The 26,866-nt window shown below is 34.6% G+C and overlaps 2 protein-coding genes across 6 annotated transcripts in view; one reads left to right on the forward strand and one right to left on the reverse strand.

The window, feature by feature from the left end:
- Positions 1-18,056, forward strand: part of LOC134386637 (uncharacterized) — a 38,251-nt gene extending 20,195 nt beyond the window's left edge. Inside the window, exons 5-6 of the mRNA XM_063108863.1 lie at positions 4,022-4,177; positions 17,900-18,056. Of these exons, the coding sequence (XP_062964933.1) occupies positions 4,022-4,177; positions 17,900-18,037 (294 nt within the window). The 3' untranslated portion in view covers positions 18,038-18,056. The remainder of the gene's footprint in view (positions 1-4,021; positions 4,178-17,899) is intronic.
- A 7,858-nt stretch (positions 18,057-25,914) lies between these two features.
- HNRNPD (heterogeneous nuclear ribonucleoprotein D) overlaps positions 25,915-26,866 on the reverse strand; it is a 20,261-nt gene continuing 19,309 nt past the window's right edge. For 3 of the 5 annotated variants that reach the window (XR_010024427.1, XM_063107400.1, XM_063107402.1), the window contains one exon: positions 25,915-26,866. This exon is cut by the window's right edge and continues 1,029 nt beyond it. The gene's annotated coding sequence lies outside the window, so the exon portion shown is untranslated. The other 2 variants (XM_063107398.1, XM_063107401.1) reach the window with 1 other exon arrangement.

Consider the following 26,866-nt stretch of genomic DNA (forward strand, 5'->3'; position numbering starts at 1 on the left):
CAGGATCTAAAACTTTTATGAAAGAAATTGTGCCTATTTTCTACAATCTCTTTCAGAAGATAGAAGCAAAGGGAATACTTCCTAACTCATTTTCTGAGGCCAGTATTACTCTACAACCAAAGACATTACAAGAAAAGAAAACTACAGACCAATATCTCTCGTGAACATAGATGCAAAAATCCTCACAAAACAGTAGCACGTTGACTATAACAATGTAGAAAAAGAATTATACATCACTACCAAATGGGATTTATCCCAGGTATATAAGGCTAATTCAGCAGTGGAAAATCAACTAATGTAATTTACCACATCAGCAAGCTAAAGAAGATAATCGTTATCAATAGTAATAGATGCAGAGAAAATATTTGACAAAATCCAACACCCATTCTTAATAACAACTCTCAGTAAACTTGAAATAAAGAGGAACTTCCTCAATTTGGTAAAGAATATCTACAAGAAACAACTAACACCATACCTAATGGTGAGAGAAACTCAAAGCTTTCTCATTGAGATCAGGAGCAAGGGAAAGATATCCCCTCTCACCATTGCTTTTCAGCATCAGAGTTGAATGCAATAAGACAAGAAAAGGAAATAAAACATATATGGGCTGGAAAGGAAGAAATAAAACTGCAGATGACATGATTGCCTACATAGAAAATCCTAAAGAATAGACCAATAAACTGCAACTAATAAGTGATGACAGCAACATTACAGAGTACAAGGTTAGCATACAAAAGTCGATTGCTTTCTTATTTACCAGTAATGAACAAATGGAATTTGAAATGAAGAACACAATACCATTTACATTAGTACCCCCCCCAATTAAATACTTAGGTATAAATCTAATAAAATATGCACATGATCTATATGAGGAAAACTACAAAACATTGAGGAAAGAATCAAAGAAGAACTGAATAAATGGAGGGGTATCCCATGACAGTTCTTTCCAACTTCATCTACAGATTGAATGCAATCCCAATCAAAATACCAGCAAGGTATTTTGTGGATGTTAAAAAAAACTAATACTAAAGTTTATATGGTGAGGTAAAAGACCCAGAAACAGCTTACACAATATTGAAAGAGAAGAACAAAGTTGGAGGACTGACACTACATGACTTCAAGACTTACTATAAAGCTATAGTAATCAAGACAGTGTGGTTTTGATGAAAGAATAAACATAGACTAGTGGGACAAAATAGAGAAAATATAAATGTAAAGAAATGAAGAACATCAGAGAAGGAATAGTTAGAGGTAAAATATGAACTTTTAGTTTCTTAATCTTAATTGATCTAACAGGTAATAGTTTGTTCAAAATAATCATAGCAACAATATATTCAATGATTATAATAAGTGAAATGAATGGCAGAAATGATATAAAGGACATATGACTATATTTATGACTAAATAATAAACATAGTCAACTGACCTTTGACAAAGGAGCAGAGGCAATACAATGGAGAAAAGACAGTCTTTTCAACAAATGATCCTGGAACAACTAGACATCCATATTCCTAAACATGAAACTAGACACATACCTTACATGCTTCACAAAAATTAACTCAAAATGGATCATAGACCTAAACATAAATGCAAAACAAAACTCCTAGAAGATACCACAGGAAAAAATCTAGGTTACCCTGGGTATGAAGATGACTTTTTAGGTACAACATGATCAATGAAAGAAATAATTAATAAGCTGGACTACATTAAAATTAAAAACTTTATTTCATGAGAAAAAAGAATAGAAACCTGAATAAAAACTTAAACGTGCTATACCATGTTTACTGTAACCTCTCATGCTGGATATCAAGGGCAAGCAATCATTAATCTTCTTAAGTATGTTTAATAATGTATTTTTATTATGTTAAACTAGCATAACTATGCTCAAATCTAAATTATCTATACATGAGCAGTTCTTAGTTTAAAAATGTACTCAAAATATATCTGCTCTTCTGACTTCTAAAAAGTACATATACTATATAAAACTCTTTTTATGGAAGATGCAATGTAGAGATCTCTGAAAAAAATGGAAAAGTACAGCCACTGTCTTGTGGCAGGTTCAGAAACATTGCTGATTAGGGACAAAGCTCAAGATATTGACAAGAGAATGTCTTCTCACTATGATGACCACCTAAAAAAAAAACACAGAAACGGTGTTTTTAAAAGAAGGGATTATCGATCTGTAGCCCTCTTCACATACAGCACATACAGCACACGTCACACATGAGATGGCATGGCAGCACTGGAAACATGAAACTGAGAATGGCCAGGTTGGTGAGTGGACAAAGTGCAGCAAATTTAGAACTCCAGAGAGGACGAACTATTTATTGCCTATGTCCTACTCATCCTTTATAACTCTTCAAGTCAGTTTTCACACATTCGGAGCCTAGACAAATGTCAAATCATTGCTTCGTTTAGTAAATATGTATTGATTACCTCTTATGTGGAGGCCCTGTGCACACTGATCCTGTCTTAACACCATGGATTGAGCTATAGAGGATTTCAGGATTGAAACAAATTACTTAATCTACCAGCAAAACACTAAAAATGAAAAATTAATATTAGGATTTTCTTTTTAGCAAAACATTATTTCCAAAGAATATACACTGTTTTGCTTAGACACTCAGGAAATACAGAACTTGTTTAAAAAAAATATTTTAAACTTTAAAAAATTTAAATGATCTGTGAAAGACACTCTCAGGAAAATGAGAAGGCAAGCCACAGACTGTGAGAAAATATTTGCAAAAAGTCTGATAGAGAATTGTTATCTAAAATATACAACAAACTCAACAATAAGAAAACATAAAACCCGATTAAAAAATGGGCAAAAGACCTGAACAGATACCCCACCAAAAAAGATACACAGATGACAAAATAAGCACAAGAATTATTGCAAATTAAAACAACAATGAAATACCATTACATAGCTATTAGAATGGCCAAAATCCAAAAGACTGATAACATCAAATGTTGCCAAGGATATAGAGTAATAGGAACTCTCATGCATTTCTGGTGGGAATGTAAAATGGTACAGCCAGTTTGGAAGACAGTTTGGCAGTATCTTACAAAACTAAACATACTCTTACCATACAGTCCAGCAATTGTGCTCCTTGATATTTGCCCAAATGAGTTGAAAACATGTCCACACAAAAACTAGCTGTTTACAGCAGCTTTATTCATAATTGCCAAAACTTGGAAGCAACCAAAATGTCCTTCAGTAGTTGAATGGATAAATAAACTGTGGTACATCCAATGGAAAATTATTCAGTGCTAAAAAGAAATGAGCTATCGAGCCATGAAAAGACATGAGGAAACTTTAAGTGAAAGAAGCCAATCTGAAAAGACTACACACCGTATGATTCCAACTATATGACATTCTGGAAAAAGCAAATTGTGGAGGCAGTAAAAAAAAAAAAAATCAATGGTTGCCAGGGCCTAAGGAGGAGGGAATCATGAATAGGTGAAGCACAGAGGATTTTAAGGGCAGTGAAACTATTCTGTATGATACTATAATGGTGGATACATGTCATTGTACATTTGCCCAAACCCACAAAATGCACAACACCAAGAGTGAACCCTAATGTAAACTATGGACTCTGGGTGATAATGTGTTTGTGTAGGGTCATCAGTTGTAACAATTGTACCACTCTGGTGCAGGATATTGATGGGAAGGCTGTGGGTATGTGGAAGCTGTGGGTGGGTATGAGTATATGGGAAATCTCTGACTTTCTGCTCAATTTTACATGAACCTAAAAGTGCTCTAAAATCTAAAGTCTATTTTTTAAAAAAAAAATTTAGATTTTTTTTTAAAAAGAAACCTTCCACTGCTGATTGAATACATTGTCTCCCTTCCCTTCCCCCTTTTTTGTTAAGATTAAGATGGGACAATTTGAAGTTTAGTTGATTCCTTATGCTGAAGTACAAGTGAGATGTGCCTTTGATACTTTTATTCCAATTTGTACAATATATTACCATGGATTTCATTTATAAAAAATAAAATTTGAGTTTCACTTTTATATAGATGAAATACAATAAAAATCAAGATGACAGCACTATTTCCACAGCGAGTCAAGTGACTGATGTAAAAAATGTTATGACACAAAATATTGATACAATTTTGGAAAGAGAAGAAACACTGAATATATTCCTTGGTAGAACAGATGATCTCCAAACAACTGTAAGTGATTCACACCTTTGTCAATGTCCAAACTCCTCTTAGTCATAGGATTACTGCCCTTGAGACAAATTGCCAAAAGCAAAAATATGTCAGCAATCTATGGCTTTATCAAAACATTCTTGGAATGCAACTAAAATATTAAAAGAGTAATTATAAAACAATCCAAATAAAGAAACCCATTAAATTAGGAGGTGCTTATTTACATAATAAAAGGATTTCTTACATTAAGAAATATACAGATTGGTCAACAAATAAATTGCAAGGAAGAAAAGAGAATTTATAAAAAATGGACTTAAAAAGTATACCAGTTGCAATACATGGCCCTTATTTGGATTTTGATTAATACAAACTATAAAAATGAAAATTTGTAACTCTGTCAGAAAATTGTATATTTGAATTCTAGCTGGATATTAGAAAACACTTAGGAATGATTAATTTTTTAGGTCTAATAGTGGTACTGTAGTTATGTTTTTAAAAGTGTCATTACTTATTAGACTTTAAAATGTTCATTGTCAAGATAATATTATGTGTGGCATTTGCTTCAGAATAACTGAGGATCAGGAGAGAAGGAAAACAGTGTATAAATGAAACAAAATTGGCCATGAATTGATTATTGTTAAAATTGGATGTTGAGTATATAGGGGTTCATTATATCATTCTGTCAACTTCTGTATGTGTTTGAAACTCTCAATCTGAAAATAGTTTGAAAACTAATTTGGATAGTTCCCTCAGGATATTTTCAATTTTATTTTTACACATCTTTTCTAGAAACACAACCACAATGTAAAGCAAAATATGCTTATACCTAGTTCTATTGATTCTACCTCCTAAATCTTTGTTTTTCTTTCTTTCACTTTAAAAAAACTTATTAAAGTGTTACTTACATTTAATAATATTCACCTATTTAAATGTAGCATTTGATGAATTTGGTAATTATGTAAGTGTGTAACCACAGTCAAGATGTAAAATAGTATTTTTCATGCTAAAATCTTCCTCATGCCCTTTGAATTGACACTTCCCCCACCTCTAACCCCAGCCAACCACCGATCCACTTTCTGTCACTATAGTTCTGCCTTTTCTAGGATTTCATATAAATAGAATCATACAGTACATAGGCTTTTGTGTTTGACTGCTTTCACTTGGCGTAACGTTTTTGATATTTATTCATGCCATTCATTGTGTGTGTTAATATTTCATTCCTTTTTGTTGTTGAATAGTATTCCACAGAATGGCTAAATCTTTTTTAAATTCCCCTTCTGCCCATCCCCATGCCACTCACTGTCTCACTCCTAGTGCTCCCGTGCACGCTCTCTCTCACTCTCTCTATCACTCTCTCCCCTTCCCCTCCTTCCTCCGACTGTGGTAATCCCCATATTTTATAATTCTCCCTATCTTTAGTTCTACTCCACTCCAGTTGATCTCCACACTGGCACCAGAGTGATCTTTTAAAATGTAAATGTGATTACCTATGGCCTTCTTAAAACCCTTTGGTGGTACCCTTTTGTCCACACAGGGTAGAGTCCACCCTCCCCAACATAGTAGCCAGTCATACCACCCAGAGGTCGATGCCTTGCTGTTTATAAATCTCAAAAAATACCAAACTATTTGTAATTCTCCAAATTACACGTTGCATTTTTTCATACCTTTATACATGCTGTTCCTTCTCTTTTCCCTTGCCCTGGAAAACTTCTACTCATCCATCAAAACCCAACCCACATGTCATCTCCTAATTGCCCATGCTGTTTGTTACTCTCCCCTGTCTGCCATATCTGCATCTTTTACTTATTGATTTATTCAACAAATATTTTTCAGATATTTTTTATCTTAAAGGCACTGTATTATTACTAAAAATATAATGTTGAATATGATAGCCACAACCTCAACACTTAATAAGTACTTGATGTTAATTAAATAAAATTCTATTTATTTGAACATAGCAATCCTCTACATTATTTTTGCAGCAGGAGAAAGATAAGGTCACATCAATTTATTAATCTGGGCTGGCCGGTTAACTTACTCAGTAGAGCGTGGTGCTGATAACACCAAGGTCAAGGGTTTGGATCCCTGTACTGGCCACAAACAAACAAACAAACAAAAATTATATAATCTACAAATAAGAATTAATAATGTAAATCATTATCTAGGATTGCAATTGTACTTTATAAAAGTTATAATGGATGAGTGCAGATAATAGTATCTAAATCATTTAGATTCTTCTATATTAATTAATAAACATTCTTTGGAGGCCTATTAGATACAAGATATTATGCAGGTCATCTTCAAGAATAATAGAATAAAATAAGATATTTGTCACAATTTAACCTACTTCAGGAGATAGATCTGTATAAACCTAACTGCAATATAAAGTATGTGTTAAGTGTCATAATAGATGGGTAAAGTATAATAGCAAAGCAGTGGAGTACAAAGTATTCTTACAAAGTCTTTTGGAATTACAGTCATAAAATTCCACGATGAATATTGCCTCATTCCATTGTGTTAGGAAGCATGTATGATATTTAAATACTATGTGTTTGGGGCCGGCCTGTGGCTCACTTGGGAGAGTGTGGTGCTGATAATACCAAGGCCGCAAGTTCGGATCCCTACATAGGGATGGCCGGTTAGTTCACTTGGGAGAGTGTGGTGCTGACAACACCAAGTCAAGGGTTAAGAGCCCCTTACCAATCATCTTTTAAATAAATAAATACTATGTGTGTCAGAGAAAATAGGAATTCTGAGAGTTAAACTATTTTATTATGAGAGATTTATTTCAAGCATATGAAAAAGTTTTGAGAATAATATATCTACTACCCTTGTAATCATCACCCTACTTTATTGGGCCTTAATATTTTGCTTTATTTGATTTGTCTCTTTGTTTTTAAAGAAATACAATTATAGATATAATTTAAGTATCCTGTATACCCTTCCCAAGCCCGTTCCATGCCCTCAGCAGAAGAACTATCATGAATTTTATATAAATCATTTTTATGAATGTTTTGATTCCTCTGCTATATTTGTATATGTTGATAAAGAATATATAATATTGGTTTGCATTTTTTTTGCTTTGTATTTATGACATTATAATGTACATATCCTCTGGAACCTGAGTTTTTAGTTCAACATTATCTTTTTAAAAATGTATTCATTTTGATAGTTAACTCTAATTTGTCAACCTATCTTCATATACTATATCACTACTATTTTAAAAAATACAATGTACTTATACTTTCTCATTTTAATAAATATTAATGTAGATTCCAGTTGAATCTGTGCATTGAATACCACTGTACATGTCTGTTGTGCACTTTGCAAAAATGTTTCTAGGACAGTGGTCTACAGATTTTTTTGATCATGCATACTTCTTCATAAAATATTCTTGAGAATACATTTAAATATATGTATAAATTATATATGTTCTTCTATAATGTTATATATTATAAAACAGAGAAAATAGAAATTAAAAGAATGGAATGAAGATTAAATAAAATGTTAAATAATTTTTTTTTCTTCAGAAAATAAAAACCATCTGTTCCCATTAAGAAAAATAATATGGGCTGGCTGGTTAGCTCAGTTGGTTAGAGCACAGCCATGTGACACCAAGGTCAGGGTTCAGATCCTCATACTTGCCAGTCACAAAAATAAAGAAAAAAAAAGAATAATGATAATAATGTATTTTAGTGATAATAATGTGATTAAAAATCAAATCTGATTACACATCACTATTTTTTTAACCTCTAAATATGGCAGATAAAGTATTCATATTGAGGTATATATATCGTCCTTCACCATTTTCTTGTTGTTTATGTTTGCCTTATTAGTATTCTTTTTAAGCCACATGTCCACTTTTTAGTTTTGTTAAAACTAAGTAATAGTACCCATAAACTCACTTAACCATATGCATGTAAAGTGCAGAATTGTAATACACTAAAACTAGATGAATAAAGGAGTATGCAGTAGTCAACTCTTTAGTGTTGTGGAATTTCCACTCTTACCCAAAAACACCATAACTTTCATGATATACCATCTTACATACAGACCTAGAGAAGGTGTTAGTGCTTATCTGTATGTTAAGCATTAATACATTTTCATTTCCTTTTTATTTTTAGATTAAAGTAAATAAAGGTTCTAATATTTTCCTTCTCTCTAATAAATCATCTTATGCAACCCACTGGTGTGCTTGCACCCGACTTTGGAGACCTTCACTCTCCAATATATACATTGTAATAGAATTGCTGAATCTTAAAAGATGTGCATCTTTAATTTTACCAGATATTTCAAGAGTGTTCTCCAAAATGTTATGCCAATTTATACTTTCACCAATGGTATATGAGAGTTCCTGTCACTCCACAGTCTTTCCAATATTTGGGATAACCAGATTTCAATTTTTAACAGTGTGTGTATGGGGGGGGGAGGGTGCTGGCCAGTTATCTCAGTTGGTTAGAGCACAGCCTTATAACATCAAGGTTAAGGTTCAGATCCCCTTACCGGCCAGTCGCCAAAAAAAATAACAATGTGTGGTGGAGAAAAAATAATTTTAGTCTGAATTTCTATTTCCCTAATTTTGAATGACAGTGAACAATTTTTATGTTTTGTAATCATTAGAGTTTCTTCTGTGAATTGTCTGTTAATGGAGTCTATCTTTTTTAGTAATTTGTCACATATATGAACTAATCTTTAAGTATTAGGATGAAGAATGAGTGTATGTATTCAATTCTTCATACTAATACTTACTTAGTTGTATAAAGTGTAAATATGTTCTCCCTGTATGTGGCTTTACTTAACTTTGTGTATAGTATCATTGTTTTATGACAAAAGTGTTTAACCTTCATGTAGTCAAATTTATCAGTCTTGTCTTTCATGGCTTATGATTTCTGTGTCTTGTTTAAGAATTCTTTCCCTTCCCCAGGTTATAAAGACACTCTTACATTGTCTCCTAAAAGTTTTAAATTCTGCTTCTCAGACATAGATCTTTAAAACACCTGGAATTTATTTTGCATATGATATAAGGTAGGAATCAATTATTACTTTCTGTAGAAATAACTTGTCCAAACATCGTTTTTTGAATAGATCATTCTTTCCTATTTGATTTGTAATGCTGACACTGTCATATATAGTTTTCACATGCAAATGATTTTTTTTCTTTTGATTTATATTATCTATTCTACTGGTCTATTTATATGTCCTTGGGCCAGTACTATACCATTTTAGTTACTTTGGCTCTATAAGAAGTATCTTGTAGGGCAAGTTCACCTACTTTATATTTTTTGGAATTTCGGTTGGCAAGGCTTGTTTCAGTCTCATTTAATGCATTTTAGAATCTACCTCTCAAATTACACACACACACACACACACACACACACACACAACACACACACAAATACTGGTATGTTAAAAATTGAAATAACATTAACATGGTAAGAATTGACATCTTCATTATTTTCACATCTCTGAACATGCTATGTCTCTTCATTTTTCTAGGTCTCTTTCAAAATGTCTCAATACGGTTTTAACTTTTTTTTCATAAAGGTATTGTACACATATTGTGAGATTTATTCCTTCATATCTTACAGTTTTGTTGCTATTATAAATAATATTTTTTAAACTGCATTTTCAAAAAAATTTTTTGATAATAGGAACACAGTCAATTTTTGTATACTGATTTTGGAACCCAAATCTTGCTGAACCCTTTTATGGTAATATTATTTGTCTATAGATGTCTTTGTGTTCTTTATTTTTTTTTATCTTTTTTTTTTTTTGTCTTTTTTTTTTCTGTGTGTGTTTTTGTCTTTGCATTTTCTAGAGAGAAATCATATCATAAATAAATAAGGACAAGATTATTTTCATCCTTTTCAATACATATTTCTTTTTTCCTTCTCTTACTACATTAGCTAGGACATCTGGTAAAATATTGAATAGAAATGGTTATGTCTAAAATACTTTGTTCTTGACTGGAAATTAGTATTTCTAATGCCTCCCAATTGAGTGTTAAATTTATATTCAGATTTTGATAGATATCCTTTACCAGGTTATAAAAGCTCCTTTCTACTCCTCACTTGCTAAGAAATTTTATCATGAAAGGGTGTTTGTTGAATTTTATCAAAACCTTTGTCTACATTTTTTCTTCTTTAATCTGTTAATGTGATGAAATGCACATTATTTGTATGTGTTGTTGGATTCAGTATGTTACAATTTAATCATTGTTACTTCAAAATACTGAGTCTAGCAGTGTATAAAAAGTATATACTCATACAGTATGCCATGTGCAGTTGTATTCTCATATAGTACTTTTGCTCTGTCCTGTGCTTATGGTTATTTCTATTTTCTGACTCCTAACCTTTCTTTATTTGCAACTACCTTGAGGCCACTAGGCTTGAATAGGAAGCCTACACACTTAATCTAATTTCTGTTGCAGAGCAGAATCTTTTTTTTAATTGAGGTAAAATTCACATAACATTAAATTAACATTTTGAAGTATACAATTCAGTGACAATTAGTACATTCACAGTATTGTATACCTATCACTCCTAATTCCAAAACATTTTCAGCAGCCCAGAAAGGAAACTTCATACCTATTAAGCCATCACTCTCCACCTCTTATAACCACTAATCTGCTTTCTATCTCTATGGATTTATCAATTGTGGATATTTCATATAAATTAATCATATGTGATCTTTGGATCTGGCTACTTTCACTTAGCGTGATGCTTTCAAGCTTCATCCATGTTGTAGCATGTACAACACTTCATTCCTTTTTATGGCTGAAAAATATTCCAGTATTCCAGTGTTCAAAATTGAAAGCACCAGTTTTCAATTTTTTTTTTTTTTGTATATCCGTCGGAGTGTATTTATCTCCACATCTTTCTAACACTTATTTCCCTTTTTAAAATTGTTATTATAGTCATCCCAGTGGGTATGAAGTGGTATCTCATTGTGGTTTTTATTTGCGTTTCCTTAATGACTGATTATGTTGAGCATCTTTTCATGTGCTTGTTAGCCATTTGTATATCTTCTTTCGAGGAATATCTATTCATGTCCTTTGCTTTTTTTTTTTTTTTTTTTTTGAGTGTGTGTGTGTGTGGCTGGCCAGTACAGGGATCCAAACCCTTGACCTTGGTGTTGCAACACTGTGCTCTAACCAACCTTTGCCTGACCTTTTTAATAGGTTTGTTTGTTATTGAGGCAGGGCAGAATCTTAATGGGCATTTATCATTAAAAGACCTTTTCATTCTTCTTTCCTATTGTTTGGACCAAAAAGCCATCAGTTTATCCAACCTTTCAATGTTCCACAAGTGGATGTAGGCTTATTTTAAAAGGAGAAATTGAAAATATCAGTAAGAGAGAAAGTAGCTGAAAGAATAGTGGAGGGAGGAGGAAAGAAGGGACCCAAGGTCCATGTGGAGGGGGGTGAACCTGGAGAGACAGTAGGTAGAGTCCAAGACCAGAAGGAGGAAGTTGAGGCAAAGAGGAAAGGTGGATGAATCCTATTTATTCTTTTTCATTTTGCCTTGCATACCAGCCAGTTATTGCCTTGCTAAATAAAGCTAGTAATAAGAACCCACACTATTACCATTCTGTTTCCCATCCTTTTCTTCTAAAGTGACAAACTCATAGACATTTTGTCTGCCTTCCAAGTTATCACAGGTGATCATTTTAGCAAACGTTTTGCTCTGCATAGCATGCATCTTTATCCTTCCAGCTCTAATATTAGTTTCTTCACCTGATGGTTAAGCCAATGCCACATTTTAGAGTTTTGTAATGACAACATCTCATCCTAGTACCAATTTCATTATTAGATAAATACTAGATGCTGTACAAACATAACTCAAATTTTCAGGGGTCTAACTCAGTAGAGGTTTGTTTCTTGCTTGTATAATAGACTAAGGCAGGTTTTCAGTGGGTAGACTTCTACATGGTTGTTTAGGAATCCAAGCTCTTTCCATTTTGTCACTCTACCATTGCCTTGGCCCTCAGAGTCTTTCAGTTTCAGGTGGCAGTTGGTTAAACAGGGAGTGGAGAAAGCACATTTGCTTATTAGCCACTTCAGCCCAAAAGTGACACCCATTACTTCTACTCACATTCCACTGGTAAAAATTAGTTTCATAGCTTTCCTTAGGTGCAAGGGGTGCAGCATAGGGTGGGGTGAGGTGCCTGAGAAATGTGGTCTGTGGTCAGTCTCTTGCCAGCAACAACTCTACGTTATGGAAGGGGAGCTCACATCTTCAGTGGATAGGTGGGGCCTTTGTCACATCTGCACCAAAAGAAATTGTAAAGAAAGTATTTCAGATAGACAGATGAAAAGTCTGAGTTTCAGCAAAAAATAAAGAGCAAAGAAAATGGTAACGCTGTAGATAACTAAACAATATTGTCTACCATATTGGTGGTAAGAAGTGGTTGGATTCTGGATATATTTTGAAGGTGGAGTGAACTGGAGTTACTGACACATTGAATATGGAGTGAGAGAGAAAGTCAAGGAAAACTTCCAAGCTTTGAGCTTGGTTAACAGGAAGGATGGAAACTCAGTGTAGTTCCATTGCATTCCTCATGTGCAAGGCTTAGCCTACAATCCCCTGTAAGCACTAAAATCCTAAACCCTGGATGACAGAAGCCAACACCTTCAGCACCCTCCCAAATCCAGAGGAACTGCAGCATCAGTGTGAATCTTCACTGCTTTTCTAGGTTCCTGCACCTGGCCTTACTCTTACTTTCTTCCAAATTCAGTTATGCATTTAAAAGTTTGTTTCTTATATTTTATCTAGCATTTCCAGGTAGTAATAGTGATAAGGTTATAGGGATACATAATCCATCCTATCAATGGGTGTATTATTATTTTTCATTAGATGTGTTATGCGTCTTTCTTACAGGAAAAGAGGCAACATCTAAATCCCAGAAAACTATGGCCAAAAAAATTTAAGAGATTTTATTGCACCTTACTGGCTTACCTTCCAAACAAATCCCAGCTTTATGTATATATGCATTTTATTTTCATGACTTCATGGAGAAAAAATGACTTCCACTTTGAAGCCGGTTGAGTAGAAGCAGATCAGTAAAAGATGAAATGCAATTGAAGTATTTTACAGCAATTTTTCTCACATTATTTCCACATAGGTAGCACATAATCATTTTCACTAAACTTTCTATTTTTGCCCAGCTAAATTGGTTTTGTATCTCTCTTTTCTCTTGGTCTTTTTATAAAAGATTCTACTGAATGTTCTTAAAAAGCAGATTTTTCTTTTTTTTTAGGTAGGCCAATAAGCTGTCAGTCTTCCTGCAGATAAATATGGGTCATGGATTTTAAGTTAAACTTGGCAGGTTAAGTACACATTTATCTTAGTATCCTCTCAAAACTAATAAAATGATAGGTAAAGCAATAATTAAAAATTTTAATGTATAAACCACTACAATAAAAACAAGAGAAAACATATCAGGCAAGAAACATCAATGTTAGAAACTAGAAAATGGATATATGAGTAATTATTTAGCTTAAGTACAGCAGAAAAAGCTGAAACATGAGCTTATAGCAGGAAAAGATATTCAAGATGCAAACTGATCCAGTTCATAGAACTTGCAAAGAATGAGAAATTGGAGACACATGGTACTTCTAAAAGTGGATGTGCCATATGGATCTAGAAATGAGACTGGGTGTAAAGTCTTTAAAAGGAACATTTTACCCATGGATCTCCTTCCCTATTTTATATAGTCACACTGCTTCCTCTCTTTATCCCTGACAAAAGATAAGAAATTTTACTCTCCAAAGACAACAGACCAGAGAGGTTCTAAACTCAGACACCAGGTACAGCTGAGGCCAGAGTAACCAGCATATTAAAATCAGATGGACTAAGTGAAAGTCTACATCCTGCGTATGGTGACCACTCCTAACCTGTCTCCTGCTCACCCTCACCCAGGCAGGAGTTTAGAGGATTCCTTTCAAGGAGAACTGACTAGGCCAAGGAAAAAAATAATCCAGTGAAATGGTCAGGTCCATACCAGATTATTCTACAGTGAAGCCCACCGAATAATAGTCTTAGCTCACTTATACTGAGTTTCCAGTCATCATTTTAGTAAGTCAACAACACAGATCATGAGATATTTGGGGAAAGTCTCTAAAATTAAAAAAGAAAAAAAAATCAAAAGAAACAGGTGGGGGGGGGGAGAATTCAGACGAAACAGATAATGCAAGAAGCAAAAGAAAGTTTCATTTAAAAAAAAAATTCTCTAATGTCTTGAGAGAAATAATAGAAGATAATATATCCCTGAAACAAGAACAAAAAGCAAAAAGCTATATAAAAGCTTATTCATAGAGCAAAAAGGAGCCTTTGGAAATTAAGACAATAGTAAAAATTTTAAACTCAATATAGAATTATTATAATATGAAGCTGAGATACTCTCAGAAAGTAGAGCTAAAAGAGAGATGATAGGAAAGACAAAAAAACCCAATCAAGAGATCCAACATATGAGTAACCAGAGTTTCAGACAAAGAAAATGAAGAAATTAGATTATTTCAAGAAAAATTCCTAGAACCAAATAACATGAGTTTCTATACTCCAATGAACAAAATCAGGACCATAGCAAGGCATGTAATCTTGAAATTATAGAACACTAAAAAGGAAGTCAAGATTTTAAATGCTTTCAGAGAGAGAAAAAAATAAAAACAAAAACTTGGCAATTAGAATGGCATCATATTTCTCAAAAAGCAATACTGGAAGCTAAAGAATAATGGAGGAATGCTTTCAAAATTCTGAAGAAAACTGATTTCCAAACTAGATTTGTATACCCAAACTACCAACTCAATGTAAGGGTAGAATGTAGAATAAAAACATTTCTAGGCATGTAAATTCTCAGAAATATACGTCCTACTCACCCTTTCAAAGGAAGTTTTTGGCGGATATTTTCCACAATAAGAAAGAGTAAATCAAGAAAGAGAAAAACATGAGATTGAAAAAACAAAGGACCCAACATAAAAGAGGGGCATTCCCTGGATATTGGTCAAATAAGATCCTGAGATTAAAGCTATACAGCAGACCTGGAGCCTAACCAAACCAGATTGGAGCAGGTCAAAAGGCTGTTGGGGACTTCTGCAGGATAAAGCAGAAGGATCCATCATAAGTGAGCAATGGGAGGACATTTTTCGGCTCCTTTGGAGAGTTTGGGAATGAATGAATGGTTGATAGATTAAAAATTAACAAATGAAAACATTTTGTTTAAATATAGGTATATTATTAGCTATAACAGGCATATTATTAGTTCTAGAGAAACCAAAAAGTTTATACATTAAAGTCAGTGTAATCCAGGGCTTAGCAAATGTTTACAAAGCTTTGATTAAACAAAAAGGAATGATAGAGAAGGGAAAGGTGTGTGTTTGAGGAAGGAGGGTTTGTGGGTATTTTAAGAGTTAAGTCCTCCTTTTATAGTTGAAAACAGAAAAATCAATATGCTTTCTAGAAATGCAGAGGAAAACAAACTCCATGAAAACATAAACAGCTAATTGAGGTACATGCAATAAATATTTATCGAGTGCCCACTATATGTCTAGGTCAGGGTTTCTTGACCTCAGCACATTTTGAACTTGGTATTGGTTGTAGGGTGCTATCCTGTGCATTGTAGGATATTTAGCAGCATCCCTGGCTTCTATCCACTAGATGTTAGTAACACCTCTCTAGTTGTGACAATCAAAAATATCTCCAGACATTGCCAAATGCCTCCTGGAGGGCAAAATATCCCCCCATCGAGAACTACTGTGCTGAGTAATAGGAATACAGCAACAAACAAAACAGACAAAAAGAGCTGAAAGTGGATTACCTCTGAGAAATAGGTTCAGGGGTAGGAAGGAGTAGAGCAAGAGACTACTGTTTCTACTCATAAGTCTTGTAGAATTCTAATTTTTCAAACTATATATGAATATTACATTAATAAAAAAGAAAGCAAGTCATCTATGAAAAATATAAAATCCATTTAAACTTTAATTAAAAATTTCTACACAAGGCAGGGCAGAGTCATGCGATTCTAGATTTGAATTCCAGCCCCACTACTTACTAGCTACATAACCTTAGGCAAGCAACTTAAACCTTTCTGAGTCTCATTTTCTTCAACGCTGTAAAATAGGAATACTCAGGATTGTTGAGTGTTGCATATTATTTTGCAAAAAACACATAATGCAGGTCATATAGTACCTGCACCTAAAGCACTCGATAAATCATAACATCCTGAAAAGTACACCCAGTCACCTAGTTTCCATACGCCAAACCCTTGGGGAATAACCATGGTGCTCCCCTAACTTGTCATACATTATAGAATCGTGAGGCCATCTGAGGGGCAGACCAGAACCCATGCCACTTATAGAGTGCACTGTAACTTTGCTCTTAGAAAATCATCATGTATACTGAGTAAACAACTAATCTGATCCATGAAGAAAGTTAATTGAAATAAGTAACAAATAGCGATAGTGTTAAATCTTATCTGGGTGGTAGACAGCAGAGGTCCACATAAGCAGCAAGCAATTATTTGTATCATGGCTTTATGACAAGCAGTTTCAGTCAGCCCTCCAAATCCGTGGGTTCCACATCCACTGTCTCAACCAACCGTGGATTGAAAATATTTGAAAAATAATAAAAATAACACAACAATAGAAAATAATTCAAATAAAAACCAGTACAACTATTTACATAGTATTTACATTGTATTAGGTATTTTAAGTAATCTAGAGATGTTTTAAAGTATACACAAGGATGTGCATAGGTTATATGAAAATACTACTCCACTTTGTATAAGAAACTTGAGCATCCGTGGATTTTGGTGTCCTTGGGGGGCCTGAAATCAATTCTCCATGGATATCGAGGGACGGCTGTATATATACTTAAAAAAAAAAAAAAAGAATTTACATTTTTGTGTGGCCTTGTTTCATTATTTCTTCCCACTGCTCCTTTCTTTTAATAATTTTTTGCATGTTGATGAAAGTGAGCTATTTTTATTTATTTAGGTTTAACTAGGTTAAGATATGAAACTTTTTTGTGTCATAAAGTACTTAAATTCCATATCTCATTACTCATCAAAAATATTAATCATAATAATGACATGATTTTTTCTTATGTGGCAGTCTAAATGCACTGTAATCACTGTATCAGTCAATCCTCACAATGTGGGGTACTACGTGGTAGTATCCCCATTTTATAGATTTATTGATTGATTCAACGAATATTCATTGAACACCTGCTGTATATCATTCATTCACTGCTCCATGCTGGGAATATAGCAGTGAATGAAACAGACAAAAATCCCTGCCTCCATGGAACTTATGTTCTAGATAAACAATAAGTAAAATTGACAAGTACTTGGGGGGGAAATAAAGTGTTGAAGGAGAATAGGATTTCTGGAATGGAGATGGTGTGTAGTAATTTTAAATAGGATTATAAGGGATAGTAGCATTTAAGTAAAATCATGAAGGAATTGAAGATAAGGAGACCAAGGCTCAAAAAATTAGTGACTTGTTCAAGGTCACAAAGTTAAAAAGCTAATAAAATTACAGGTGAACACAATAAGGCAGGCACCTGGAACCATAGTGCATCACTTTATATAAGCTATTGAGTCCTATAAAGATTTGCGGGGGGGATTAGCCAAAACCAAGCTAAATCTGTTCATTCAGATATCTCTGATAAGATACATACATTAGAGTATGTCTGTTAGTCCAAAGATGGAAAGAAAACATTACATGTGTGTTTATTTTCATTTCAGGCCAAAGAATTCCAAAAAACAAGAGAGATTCCCAGGAGGATATGGTGGAACTACTTCAGAAAGATTGTAATTATCACCATGGCAATTCTCCTTTCAGTCATTATCATTCTTTTAAGTATAAATGTAATACCAACCTGACCCTTTTCTTCCCAACCCCTACAGGTACCAATAAATTGTTTTACGTAATTATAGTGTTCTACAACCAACAACTATGAAATCATTCTCTAGTGGTAGGAGGATTGGAGGAAAAGGAGGCTGGAAGTATTTTCTTGTCCCTTTAGTGTCCTTTGACTCTTGTCTGTGTGCCTTCTCCATTTCTGTAATCCCATTTTTTCTTTTCCACTGCACTCTTCTTCCCCAGCCTCTCTTTTTTAAAGATTAAGAGCACAAACCCTGGAATCAGACTGTTGAAAGCTGCTGGGAAGTAAGGAAAGCATTCATTAGTAGTGTTTCCCTGTTATTGGTGTAAGAGCTGTCAGAACATACTTGAGTAGGAAAGAAACAAATATTAAGGCAATCTCAGATTTTTTATTAATTTATACATTCAAATATTGTTGAGCTCTCAGTCTGCATCAAAACAGTTCTAAAACATTAGGATTTATTCTAAGTTACCACGTAGAAATAACTGATGCCTGGAAAATACAATGAGGTTTGTATATACAAGTGTAAAACATGGCCCAATCCTAAGGAAAACTTACATTCCAGTTGAGGCAGCAAGTACAACAAAAATCATAAACACGTTAAAACAGTGTTTACTTAAGTGGCATATTGCATGCAGAGAATAAATTCAGGAAAGATGATCAACACAGGCTCAAGTCACTGGGGAAGACTTCATGGGTTATAAGTGGGATGGGAATTGGATCTTATTAGAAATTGAATATCAATAGATAAAGGCAGTCCAGTCAACACTAACAATTAACTTACTGAGCACTTATTATGTGCCAGAAACTGCTGTAAACACTTTACAGAATTCTTACTTAATCCTCACAACAACCCTGAGGTAGGTACTATTACTTCCATTTTACACATGAGAAAACTGAAGCATACTTATCACCTGCCCAAGTCCACTGGGCTAGTAAGAGAAAGGGGGATCGACAAATGAAGACACTGCTTGCTGTGGGGTGCGCAAGGTGGACTGGGACTTGGAGATCAATCATGCAGTCGTTAATTCATTCAAGTGGTCTGCAGCAGAGCTCGGCCTTTGGTTCTCTTCATTTACCACTCTCCAGGGTGCTTTTATTCACTCCCATGATGCTGCCCTCTCCAACTCTAACCTCTCTTCTGAATTCCAAACTGTTTTCCAACTCTCTAATGGATATACCCACTTGGATATCATGCAGACACTTCAAATTTTAGATCCCCACACCCAGCTATATATTCTTCCTCCTTTCCCCACAAAACCTGATTAATTGACCTCATTTCCAGTGTCAATAAATGGGATCACAGCTACCCTGTAATCTAGAACCATATTAGCCTACCTTGACTCCTCTATTCTACTCATCTCCTTTCCAAATTAGTCATCAAAATCATGGGGCTTCTATTTCACATCTCGTAAAGGTTCATCAGCCAGCGAAGCCCAAAGAGCCTCAAAAGCAAAAGTAGGTAGTCCCGAGTGTACTCAGGGACGCTTTGAGAAAGGGCATTTATTCTGTCATGGTTTATGTCTACCCCATTAGCCTGGCCATATCATACTCCTCTTTGTATTGTTTGCCCAGTATGTATAGGCATTAACATTTGATACTTGCTCATATGTATGATTTCTATAGCTCTTAAGCACTGTAATAGCAACAACCTATTGGTTTTCAACCCTCAACATCAGAATCACCTAGGGATCTTAATAACATAAATGCCTGGGCTCCACCCCTTAAGATTCTGCTTAAGTCTGGGAAGAGGACTCAAGGTGTGTTTAAACTCAAAATAAGGTTGAGAAATGCTAACCTCAAAGCACTTTTACATACCTATCATTTAATTTTACAGTTGGAAAAACTGAGGCTTGGAGAAGTTTAATTTGCCCAACATCAGTGGGCAAATGACATAAAGCTGGGCCTGAGAACCATTCATTTGAAATAATATCATTGAATGTATTAAACTAGAAATTTTGAAAATCCGCTAAATACAATGTCCCACACATTTTAATAACCTGAAAAGGATTATTTTAACTTATTTTGAAAGTTCATATTATCCTGTTATAGAATCAAGGCCTCTCAGAATTCATTATAGAATCATGGCAGAACATAGAATAACAAACCCTTTATTTCATTTTGGCCTCTAATTTTTTAGAAAAAGGCACATCACAAGTGGTTATACAAAGAGGTCATTTCTTGGGGAAAAGACCTGCTCAGCACCACACCATGACCTGACACAATGGTACCTGGCACAATGGTAATGGTTAACATTATTGCTATTGGACATCTAATTCAATTTACCATTTTCCAAAGAAAGTCTGTGTAAAATGGTAAATTTGACAGCAAACATCAGCATACAGAATCTTACTATTGTCAAACCCTTCCTCATGAACACTCTAGCAAACTGGAAATTGCCATTTTTCTTCCATCAATTTCTGCAACTCCTCAACTTGTAATGGTTTGACTAAAGAACCCCATCATTTAAAATTCTTGTGTCATGTTTAAAAATTACAGTAGTTACCTTACCTTTTCAACTAAGAAAATAAGACCTATGTTATTTCAAGGTATTCATTCATACAAGAGGGGGAAACTTATATTTTAAAAAAAACAGAAAAAGACAGTGCAAAAAATGCATGAGTGCTGTAAGAGTTTAATTGTAAGACAAAAGCACTACTACATTAGGATTTAAACATAATCTTTCAGAAAAGAAAATTCAGTGGAAATTAAAACCCCATGAAAGTCCATTATAAACTTCATATAAAGACTCTAGAAGGCTTCCAGAACTGGAAACACTAGGTTCCAACAATTTGCTTGGGAGAATATGTCGTGAAAACGTTAAATGGTACATAGAACATGTTAGCTTAAAAATCAAATCAACCAGGTACTAAAAAGACATGCTGATAGGTCTTAATACATAAAACTGATTAGAGGTAGCATGCTTTATATATCAATGATTGTAGAAGCAATTTACAACAAATTTCTGAGCATTTCCAAGTATTATTTACTGTCTTAGCCAATCTTTTAACTACACTGTAATAATCAAAGGCTATCTTCCAATTTTTGTTTTAAAAAGTGTTCCTCTTCAGTCTCACACTGGTGGTTTATAAAAATGTGATTAAGCTCTGCATAATCCAAAGCCATCCATACAATAAAAAAGACAATTATAGAATTCCTTTTCTCAGGTATTTATTCAAAACATAACTTCCATGACACATTAAATGTCACATTTAGGTACTGGCATTAACAGACCTCTTACGTTTCTTCCAATACTTTTTTTCCTAAGAGAAATAAAAAAGCCAGGAAAGTAACCTTCCTTTTAAATTCTATAGTGCAAACAGTACAGCCTATCCAATTACAAAATAAAACATACAATCTTGAAGTATCCTCTCTTCCCAACACCAAGTGACTTAAGTTTCCTAAGTAGAATCCAATAATCTCTATTATCATTGTTTAATGAATTAGTGCCTATATCTATACTTCCTTTGAAGACTTTAAAGAATTCCTCTCATGACAACTAAAATAATGGTTTTGGACTGCTATAACAAGAACCTTGCTCTTATTTGGTTTCTAGCTCCTATAAAGCATTTCACCCTTTTTTAGTAGTACACTAATTTTGCAAATAGACTAATTTTATAATTCCTCCATGCCCTTATAAGAACACCTGTCTGTCCCCCCCAAATTCCCTGGCCTTTACAAGGTTTACTGGGGAAAATTAACTAACATTTAGCAATTACCATACTGCTGTCTTCCTAAATTACATAGGTTCCTGGGTCCCACATTCTTTACCTAGGGCTACTATACTATAGCCATTTATAATGGGAGGCTGCTGGAATTACACAACCTTCTTGAAGATCTAAAAGGTCTAGGGACAATGAAACAATTATATATAGCCAGCCCAACTCAAAATAGCAAGTCATTTTCAGAGTTGCTGATTACCAATTCAAAATAATACAATAGATGACTAAAACCAGTGACAAACCAAAGGAAGGCAGAGGCAAGACACAGACAATAAAGGGATTGTATTGCCCACAGAATTAAAAATAAAAACCAACTCACCACGTTCCCAGCCTGCAGCTTCTCCCTCACTCCCCCTACTTGGGACAGTACTATATTAATCACTGTTATCTTGTTTGCTCATTAGGATACTAAAAATCTTTGATGTTTTCTCTCAAGCTAAACCTAAGATTCCATGATTAAAATCTTTAGTGTTTTATGAAATATGTACCCTGGTCTTTACAAAATGGGGTAAAAATGTTTAAAAATAAAAAAGCCTTATGAAACAGCATGTTTAACTCTTACCATCTTAAAACAATGATCCTCGGGCCGACCCTGTGGCGCACTCGGGAGAGTGCAGTGCTGGGAGCACAGCAGTGCTCCTGCAGCAGGTTCGATCCTACATAGGGATGGCCGGTGCACTCAGTGGCTGAGCGCAGTGCGGCCGGTCACAATAAAAGACAAAAAAAAAAAAATGATCCTCAACACATTAGTGCAGCTAAAATTACTTGAAGTGTCTGAAATACAGAATCCCAGGCAACACCCCCAAACAATTCTGATTTATTGTTATTCTGATGTAGATGGCCTCCAGTCCTCTTTGAAATGCTAGATTATAACCAACTCTTCCCCAGTTTACAAGACTACAGGTAACATAACAATTAACAGGCCACAGCCTCAATTTGCACAACTGGATATTTAACTTGCTAGAATCATTTTACCCATGGAAATTTTCAGGCAAGACTCCTAAAATATGCTAAATAAGTTATTTTAAATATGGCCAGTTAGTGAAGAAAGGATGTATCCTTCTCAACCTTGTCAAAAGTAGGTAGTTAAAAAATCATTTTATGAATAGTTTGAGGTCATCCCTTAAATGTTAGCATACTGATAAATTATACTACTTAAGAAACTTCTCCCAAATAAATTTACTTTTTTTGAAATGTGTCACTGTATTGTGCTTGAATCTATATTTTGACATTTCAGGCTAAACTGATCCTAGGCCAAATAAACTCAAACATTTCAGGACCAACATAAATACTGTGGTAGACAGTGGCTTCAGTACTTCCAGTTTCAGAAACTCTTAACAACCACAAAAAGGAAACTTCCAAGCAGTAAAATAAAAGTACATAGATTAAATGAGTTTCTATAGTACTCAAAAGGCCAATAATTGGACCCTAATGTTATTAGTGAGACTAACCTTTTTTTTTTTTAAAGATGACCGGTAAGGGGATCTTAACCCTTGACTTGGTGTTGTCAACACCACGCTCACCCAGTGAGCTAACCGGCCATCCCTACATGGGATCCGAACCCGTGGCCCTGGTGTTATCAGCACCACACTCTCCCGAGTGCCACGGGCCGGCCCCAGTGAGACTACCTTTCAAAATCATCTCAGCATGACCTAGCACTTGTACAGGTGTTCCACACATACCATATTCTAACTTGTGCACACAAAGCACAATGAAGCAATTACCATACCAGTGTGGAAAGAGAAATATGGTTACAAGACTTGCAACCTTATACACATTGCAGGTTAGGAAAAAAATGAAAACGAGGAAACCCAGAACCCCAGGAAGAGAAGTTAACTCACCTGGTAGCAGACACCTACTAAGCCAAAGGGTATCAAAAATTTGTTTCAGGACAGCACTTAGAAAGCTCATTATTTGAGAAAAAGTGAAATATGTAGTTCTAACAAGTCTATCAAAGCTACATAACACTGTCCATTAGTAAATACAGGTTGATTCTGTAATAAACCAGCCAAATTCTGGGTACTGGGCTACCTGTTAATATCTTACACCTTTTTGTTCCCCTAAACCTTTCACCACTGACTACCCACCCACCCACACACAAAGGATGCTAAAAATAGGCCATATCATGTTCCGTCCATTTTGAAATCCTTCTAAAAAACAGTAATTTTAAAAAGTGGGGAGGCGGGGGGTGGGGGGTGGTGCGGGAACGACACAACATTAAAAGAAAACCATATCAACAAACAACAGGAGACAACAGCAACAAAATTATAGAAGCTGCAAAGCTTATGAACAAATGGTAACTGACTAAACAGACTCTAAGAAAACTGAATATTGTGTCAGCTATGAGGACATGTCAGATTATGCCACAGATTTAAGAACTGGAAGCCCAAGTACCTGTAGTAATATAGATAAAAGTGATTAAAGAGGATTGGGATGAAAGTCTTTAACAATCAGTTAAACTCCCAGATCCTCTGTACTGCTGGACAATTCACTCCATCTGGCAGAAAACTGGATTTATTCTCTGAAGCAGGTAAGAGAAGGTTGTCTTTGGACTGAACGAAGAAAGTAACAGTTAACTTGTTAAAATCCCTCAGCCGCCTTCTCCCACTGTAATCAGAACACTGGCAGCCAGGTTTTTCTTTACCCTTTAGGCAGGTGAGTTGAAGACTTCTCTGATGATTCTGAACAGCTTGAGAGAAAAAACAAAGGATGTCTCAAGATGTTCCTCAATAGGATGACAAAGCCAGATCGCCCAACAGTGAACCCATGGTTATAAGTTCCCCTACCAGCTCAACACACACATTTACAACATCCAATTAGCTTTTAAAATGCTCCACTCCTCAACAGAAGCCAAGGATCACCAAACATCTGAGAAAAAATTCTAACGCAAAAGCCAGAAGCCAACAGGTAAGCATCTCAGAAGAAACAAAACTTTTAAACAAGTTATCATTAATAACCTCAGAGATGCAAAAAAGATGTGTCCATGTAAGAAAAGGTTGTTATCTATTAACAGATTGGGGGGATGGGGAGGATCCTCCAAAGTTAAGAGATTGAAATGTAAGATCCTTTCTAAAAAATAATGTTGAAAGATTAAGTTGTAGAAATCACTCAGAAAATAGAACAGAGACTGAAATGAAAATCTGGAAAAAAGATGTCCAGAGCTCATGCCCAAATAAAAATTCCAGAGAACAACGATTGGGGTAGTAGATGGGGAAAGAATCAGTTCAGTAACACTTCCCAGAACTGAACAAGTATAAACAAGACCCAGAGTGCCCAGTACAATGAATGAAATAAACCTAAGGCACAGTCATGAAATTTAAAACACTAGTAAGAGATAAAATCCTAAGTGATTTCAGAGTAAATGATTTCATGATCGAGATTCAAAAAAACATCAAATTTCTTCAAACCTAGAATTCTCTATCCAGCCAAACTAGTAACTCTCAAAGCTATTGGAAGATGTACTGCACCAGAACAAGAAAGCCATGGGATCTAGGAAACCAAGAATCTAAATTGAGGTAAAGGGAACCCCAGAATGATGGCAAAGCAGCTACTCAACAATTCTAAAAGGCAGCCAGTTCAGACTAGAATATGGAAAATTAGCAAGAAAAATAAAGCTGGTAATTAACAAATGGATTTATATAGATGTAAAATTTTTTAATTCTGTGCAAATCTGGAAATAAATTAATGCCTGATGGGCAGAAAAATATTTACCCAAGTGCAAGAAGTGCCTGAAGTGCATATGACAATAACACTTAATGTGACTTACAAAGGTTCAATCCTCTGAGCCATACAACTTTGAAGTGGTGGAGCTGTGTCATTCCCCATTCTCCTCTGCACCATTACACTGGGAGAGACAGGATGAAGGTGCTAAGAGATAGCATGAGCATGGAAACAAACAAACAAATATACTAGAACAAGAAGATCTGAGCTCGGGAGTCAATGCTATCTATACCTTCTTAGCTATAAACCCTGGAAAAGTTATCAGTCTACTACATGATTCAGTTTTTGCATTTATTAAAGGATGATCTTTAAACTTAAAACTCTGTACTGCCCTAACATATACATTGCCACAAAAATGCAAATAAAAGCTTTTTGAAAACTGAAATAAAATCTGACTTAGATATATGAAAACAAAATAGTATAAAACTCAGGTTAAAAGTCATTTTTCCTCGATTCTATGTACAAGTATAAATTTCATAAAGTCAGGAGCAGTAATGACCTCCAATATTAAAACAGAATTACTGGAGTCAAACAAATCTCAGTAGTTTTAGTCTCATTTCCTACTAATTATATCTGTCAAAATATGGGGCTTGTAGACATTTAAAAATTTTGTAACATTTTAACAAGTCAAAATTAATCTGGCAACATTTCATTAGCCATGCTAAACCTGTTTTTGATCCCAGCAGTTTTAACCCCCTTTCAAAGTTTTGACACGGGCTATTCACATAAAATAAGTATAGTGCTTCTATGAAACAAAGAATCCCAGCTTAACAAGCCCAACACAAATTCTTTTCACTGATTTAGATCAGGGGTCAGCAAATGTTTTCTTTAAAGGGTCAGTTAGTACCTTAGGCTTTGAGGTTCACTGTCATAAGCACTCAACTTTGCCACTGTAACATAAAAGCAGCCATACACAACACATGAACAAATGAGCATAGCTATGTTGCAATATTCTTTTTACAAAAACAGGCTGCAGGTCCCTGATTTAGATGTCTATGGTTCTTTAATAACACTAATTTTTGATTAAAATATTTGCCTAGTTGGAGGTCAAATTAACATGATATAATTCAACTCCACAAAAGCAAGAAGGGTAAACAGTTCACTCTACTATAGAATAATTAGATCACTTCTCATTTACTTTTTTTCTAGTTAACTATTCTTAACAGTTGGGTTTGAAATAACTAATCAACAAGGTATTAAATTACCACTCCGGGTTAAAACATATTAATATTCACTTCAATAATAACTACAAAGGATTTTCCATCCAAGTTGACAGGGTTATCAATTCCCTGGATGTTAATAACAGATACCAAGAACCTTCCAACTCAGTCTATCAATCTGTACAATTTTACAAATAAATGATAGGAAAAACTATTCTGACTTAA

This window comes from Cynocephalus volans, chromosome 9 (assembly GCF_027409185.1).
Source record: "Cynocephalus volans isolate mCynVol1 chromosome 9, mCynVol1.pri, whole genome shotgun sequence".
NCBI classification, from domain to species: Eukaryota; Metazoa; Chordata; class Mammalia; order Dermoptera; family Cynocephalidae; genus Cynocephalus; species Cynocephalus volans.